General features: G+C 36.8%; 2 protein-coding genes across 4 annotated transcripts; one reads left to right on the plus strand and one right to left on the minus strand.

Annotated features, from left to right (window-relative positions):
* The first annotated feature begins 650 nt into the window (after positions 1–650).
* Positions 651–4,459, plus strand: LOC113323446 (putative disease resistance protein RGA1). The gene is made up of 2 exons (XM_026571768.1): positions 651–4,177; positions 4,324–4,459. Exons 1-2 carry the CDS (start codon positions 756–758, stop codon positions 4,385–4,387), a joined length of 3,486 nt encoding a protein of 1,161 aa, XP_026427553.1. The 5' UTR covers positions 651–755; the 3' UTR covers positions 4,388–4,459.
* Positions 3,857–5,476, minus strand: LOC113323456. Of its 3 annotated transcripts, XR_003347626.1 has the most exons (3): positions 4,998–5,476; positions 4,227–4,371; positions 3,857–4,108 (listed from the first exon to the last, which is right to left on the minus strand). XR_003347626.1 is itself a non-coding variant. In XM_026571775.1 (2 exons), exons 1-2 carry the CDS (start codon positions 5,410–5,412, stop codon positions 4,247–4,249), a joined length of 540 nt encoding a protein of 179 aa, XP_026427560.1. In that variant the 5' UTR covers positions 5,413–5,476; the 3' UTR covers positions 4,203–4,246. The 3 variants fall into 3 exon arrangements, 2 of the variants coding, with proteins under 2 accessions (XP_026427560.1, XP_026427568.1); XM_026571775.1 differs by lacking the exon at positions 3,857–4,108 and having other exon boundaries at positions 4,203–4,371; XM_026571783.1 differs by lacking the exons at positions 3,857–4,108; positions 4,227–4,371 and adding an exon at positions 4,406–4,523.
* Between the last annotated feature and the right edge of the window lie 377 nt (positions 5,477–5,853).

Consider the following 5,853-nt stretch of genomic DNA (forward strand, 5'->3'; position numbering starts at 1 on the left):
GTTTGCATAATTGCTATTTGATCTTATCTTCCGCCCAGTTGAATTATAACAAAAGATAATGTGATTAAGACAAATAGTACCCATTATTTGACATACTTCCTAATGGCTATGTATTTAGATTAGGCAGTATGTCAAACGACCACATACAGGTAGTTCGCATAATTGCGTTGCAGTTGGCTATTGATTATTAGCCACTTGATAGGTGTTCCCCATGTAGGTTGTTGCCGTGTTTAACGGATGCAATAAGGTACCCTGATCCATATTAGTTAACTAAAATTTATTCAACTTGGATTATTAAATTTTGAATTAAGTTGTTGATACACTTAAACAACATCAGGTTGTTGAATAAAAGAACTGAAGTTGAGCGCGTCTTGCTCAAGTTTAGGTACTAAAAAAAAATCTACTTGCACACATTCACATCACATGTTGTTGTCTGGTAAGGAGTGGTTGTCTGGATCTGAATGCACCTTCGCCTGCAGGGAATGAAGTCAACTTAATCTGATAATTAAATTTAATTGAACCCCAATTAAGAGCTCATCATGTGCACAGCTAGCTGTTTTTGACTTTGTGCATATGTTTGTGTAGTTTCTATATATGGATAATTTCTCATAACTGTAATCACTTACTCTTAATTAAGTTATCAACACAAACAAACAAACAAACAAAAAAAACTTAAGATCGTATCCTCCATTTGCTTTCTTCTTCCATCCATTCTGTTATTTACTTTCTCTTCTTGAAATCATTTACTTGTTATTATGGCGTTGGAAGAGATCTTTGTTAACGGTGCCACAGGGTTCATGAAAAGACTAGTTTCTGTTGCTGCCAAAAAAATTGGTAAGGCTGGGGCTGTAGACAAAGATCTACAAAAGCTTAAGCATACTCTGGAGATGATCGCTGCTGTCACATCTGATGCTGAAAAGAAGCAGGTGAAAGACAAAGTCGTGCAGCTCTGGTTGAGAAAGTTCCAGGATGTTGCATATGATGCTGACGACATTTTAGATGAAATTTCTTATGAAGCTATGCGTCAATCCCAAGAAGATGGAAACGCGTGGAAGGTAACAGTCCTATCAAAAATTAAATTTTCTTCGGAGATAGCAAAACGAATCAAAAACATTAATCAAGAGTTAGATGAAATTGCAAAGCACAACGTTATGTTTCAGTTGGAACATAGCGTTGATGATCTTACTGAGCAACTAGACCGAATCACACTTTCTTTTATAGGTGATTATAAAATTATTGGAAGACAAAAAGATACGTCTCGCATAGTAGACATATTATTAATGACCAACTCTTCATCTTCACCATCTGATAAATTTAGTTCCCAAGAAAATATTTCAGTCATTTCAATAGTGGGTATGGGGGGACTTGGGAAAACGACCCTAGCTCAATTGGTATACAAAGACCACTCAATTGAGAGAAGCTTTAAGCCAAGAATTTGGGTCTGTATTTCTGAGGATTTTGATATCTTTTTAATTTTAAGAAATATTCTCGAGTCGATTACTCAAGAAAAGTGTGATGATTTTTCAAATGTTGGTGTACTAGTAAAGAAAGTTCAGGAAGAAATTAGTGGGAAGAAATATCTGTTGGTATTAGACGATCTGTGGAACGAGAATGCCGAAGACTGGGAGAAACTTAAGGGTTATTTAAGCGGAGGTGCTCAAGGGAGTAAAATATTAGTAACTACACGTAAAGAAAATGTCGCATCTATTGTTAGGGGTGCACTTCCACCATACAATTTAAAAACCTTAGGTAATCAAGAATGCTGGTTAATCATTAAAAATAGAGCTTTTTCTCCTGGTGGAGCAGTCCACACTGTAACTATGTCAAAAATAGGAGAGGAAATATCGAAGAAATGTGCTGGTTTACCACTTGCAGCTATTTTCCTCGGAAATCTAATGCGCTTGAAAAAAAAGGAATCTGATTGGTTGGCAATCAGAGACGATACCGTTTTCAACACACCAGAAAGTCCAAACAAAATCATACTAATATTGAAATTGAGCTATGATAATTTATCTTCCCATTTGAAAAAGTGTTTCTTGTACTGCAGTTTATTTCCCAAAGATCATAAATTTAATAGAGAAACACTGATTCAATTGTGGATGGCTGAAGGATTCCTTCATCCATCCACTGGCAGATATCAAATCTCACCTGAAGATGTTGGCAATGATTATTTCCTTAGTTTGTTGTCTAGCGCGTTCTTTCAAGATGTAGAAAAGGATGTGTTAGGTGACATTGAAACATTCAAAATGCATGATTTGGTGCATGATCTTGCATTAAGTGTCGTTGATAGTCATGAAGTCACGATTCTAAACACAAGTGAAATGGAAAATGATGTGTCTGGAATTCGTCGTCTGCGGTTAATCACGGAAGAAGCATCAAGACCATCTTCTAATGTCTCGAAAAATGCAGGAAAACTGCGCACAATTTTCTGCCAAGAAGGTTCTTTTTGTCAGAGTTCAGTTAGTAACAAGCGTCTGCGTGTAATTCATCGTCTTGGTTCTAATACTCGGGAAATTGTATCTTCGACTTTGAAGTTTAAACACTTGAGGTACCTTGATCTCAGCTATTCCGGTATTAAATCTTTTCATGCTGCATCCATCAGTCATCTCTACAATCTACAGACTCTCAACCTTCATAAATACTCTAATACTCCATTTTTCAGCCCTATCCGAGGTCCCGAAAATTCTCATCAAAACTCCACTGTTGAAAACATTCTCAACATGATTGGTTCTTTGAAAAATTTACGTCATCTTGATATCTCTTACACAGAAACCAAAGTGTTACCTGATTCCATCATTAGGCTCACCAATTTGCAGACTTTAAATATGAGTTGTTGTAGAAGTATTATAGAGTTACCCACAAATATTGGGCGTCTCCAAAATCTATCTTCCCTTGACATTTCATATACAAATATCATAGAATTACCCGACTCAATCTGTCTCATCTCTAATATAAAGAAGTTAAACTTCGTCCGTTGCTGGAGATTAGAGGCACTACCCCGTAACATTGGAGCTTTGACACAACTAAGATCACTTGATTTGGATGGTACTTCTAATTTATATGAATTGCCTGAATCTTTGACTAGCAACCTCTGTAGACTAGAGTCAGTGAACCTTTATTTTCTTAGAAATTTACCGAAAGACATTAAGAATTGGGTCGGATTGAGACAACTCACTTTCGGAAAAACAGAGGGTGGTGTAAGGATGCCAAGTGGTATAGAAAACCTAACTCGCCTCCAAGTATTAAAACCTTACCTGGTGATGAAAGAAGAAGTCTGTACCACCGAAACCACTAATAATTCTACTTCTAGTTCTATCTATGAATTAGCATATCTAAACTCCCTTTGGAAGTTACAGATACTAAATCTAGAGAATGTGAGAGGTGGTAAAATAGAGGCGGAGACGGCAAAGTTAAAAGACAAGCTAAACCTTCAAGATTTATGGCTACGATGGGAAACCGAAGAAGAAGAAGAAGAAGAAGAAGAAGAAGAAGAAACCGAAGAAGAAGAAACCGAAGAAGAAGAAGAAGAAGACAAAGAAGAAGAAGAAGAAGAAGACAAAGAAGAGGAAGAGGAAGAAGAAGAGGAAGAGGAGGAAGAAGAGGAAGAAGAAGGAGAAGTGGCTGTTTGTGCTACTATGGTGCTGGAAGGTCTCCAACCTCACTCTAATTTGGAGATATTGGGGATCCATGGTTTTCCCGGTTTAAAGTTTCCGATGTGGATGAGTTCATCTTCCTGTCTTCCTAATTTAGTGAAATTAAACTTTAAAAACTGCAAAAGTTGTGGAAATCTTGTAGGCCTGGGTCAATTCCCCTGTCTTGAGGTTCTTGTTATTGACGGTATGGATTCACTGAAAAGTTTGGGTAAACAATTTTATTACCAGCAGGAAGAAGAAGTAGAGGAAAAAGAAACAACAACAACATTATTCCCTTCGCTAACGAGGTTTACAATTGAAAGTATGAAAAACTTGGAAGAATGGTGTGCACTTCCTCCAACCGTAAATTCATTTCCTTTGCTTGAGAGATTAGATATCATGTGGTGCCGTAATTTGAAATCTATACCAGATTTACGATTATGGTCTTCTTCTCTCCGGATTTTAAGAATCACCGACTGCAACCAGTTGGAGGAGTCAATAACCTATCTTGAAGAGCTCTATGTTGGTGATGATCAGCAATTAAGGTAAAGACATGGTTGTTTATAATATTTCAGTATGCCTTCTGACACTTACAATGTTTCATCACTGTATGTTCAACGTGCGCGCAGTATCATGTTCCAGTTTTCTTCACTTATTCTGGATATTAATCGTGATAGTGTCCGGTTTTCAGAACTCACTGTGGAAAAGATGAACTCATTGTGGAAAAGGTGAACAATACCTGGAGATATAAATAAATGGATGATGAGGGATTTGTAAGAGGTCGAATATGCAAGTAGGGAGCTCCATGAAGAACAACAAAGATGAAGACGTGTTTCAAAGCCATGTGCTCCCGCTGCACAAGTAGCTCTATTTCTGAGCAGTTGGATTAATCTGATTTCAACAACAAATAGAGTATAAATTTCAGTTTTGTATGTATTTTTGTTTTTAAAATTAATACATTTTGCGTCGGAGGTACGTTGAACTCATCATGCCTCCATTAGCCAGCTGTACTATTTGCGAATTTTGGACTTTCATCGCTTTAGTTCTTAATATTTTTTTTTCATCGCCTTTGTAGCTAACGTGCAAGTAAAAATGGTTAAAACCTATTCAGCTAACGTGGCAGATCGCCATCCCAAACAGAATATATAAAAATGCAAATAAAGACTCATGAAACGAGTCAAGTAAATATTGATTAATTATTTAATTGATTATTATATCTGTGATGATCCCAACCTAGCAATTATTAGATGCATACCATCCTAGAGAATATACCGAGAGTGATTCTTTAACTACGTACTGTAAAATTGATTGGACTTATTATAGCTGGGATCTCTTCGTATTATTACCATCAACGATCATACTAACCGGATTTTGTGAGGTTCAGACATGTATTCCAGGTGTTCTCCGCCCATGGATGAATGTTTTTGGAATATCTAGAATATATTTGTTGATCAGGAAGAGCTTCGAGCCATTCCATGAGTGCATCCCAGCATGACTTGGTGATTCTTTGAATATACTCCCCACAACAAATTGCATCTTTTGCAACCGGTAGGGTTTTACTCAGCACGAGCCTCTCCAATGTTTCTCCACACGAATCTGGCATCTGTTCTATCTTATCCATGCGCACCTGACATTGGCCTGGCAGCGGTGGTAGTGCTGCGAAATCAAAGTAAGCAGGAGAAAGTGGTTCTTCTGGCGCTTCTCTTGCAATCGCTAGTATTGCTCCATTTAAAAAGACGACGACCAACATTGAAATATTGAAGAGTGATCTTCTTGCCATTTCAATTTTTAAGTTTCTTTAACCCTTAGCTGTTCTTGGCGATATTAACTAAAAAATGCTGCATATTTATATTTTTGTTAGAAGCAAAAAAAAAAAAAAAAAAAAAAAAAAAAAAAAAAAAAAAAAAAAAAAAAAAAAAAAGTTAGAAATTTAGTTGTTAGACATTAGGTATGCATGCAGGGATGCATGGACCAAATCAACAGGCATATATTTCTCAGTCAATAGGATTTTTTTTTTTATTGGCAAGGCAAACCAAGGTTGCGGAATTGTTTGGGAACAAATCAACGGGCATATATTTCTCAGTCGATCGGATTAAGACATGTATTCCAACATCTTGAGGTTCTTCTTTTTTTTGTTTCGGTTCTATTTATGTTAACTGGGCCTATAGAGTGCCGTGTATTCATGGCCCGCACCAAAATCTAGCCCAAATACGTTCATTTT

Source organism: Papaver somniferum, chromosome 1, assembly GCF_003573695.1.
Source record: "Papaver somniferum cultivar HN1 chromosome 1, ASM357369v1, whole genome shotgun sequence".
Lineage (NCBI taxonomy): Eukaryota > Viridiplantae > Streptophyta > Magnoliopsida > Ranunculales > Papaveraceae > Papaver > Papaver somniferum.

Excerpts from the sequence above, each read along its gene's own strand:
- LOC113323446 (XM_026571768.1), top strand. The coding sequence starts at position 756 with ATGGCGTTGGAAGAGATCTTTGTTAACGGTGCCACAGGGTTCATGAAA. Across the intron at positions 4,178-4,323 it reads GGTGATGATCAGCAATTAAG|AACTCACTGTGGAAAAGATG; the intron begins GTAAAGACATGG and ends TCCGGTTTTCAG.
- LOC113323456 (XM_026571775.1), bottom strand. The coding sequence starts at position 5,412 with ATGGCAAGAAGATCACTCTTCAATATTTCAATGTTGGTCGTCGTCTTT. Across the intron at positions 4,372-4,997 it reads TCTGAACCTCACAAAATCCG|GTATTGTTCACCTTTTCCAC; the intron begins GTTAGTATGATC and ends TTATATCTCCAG.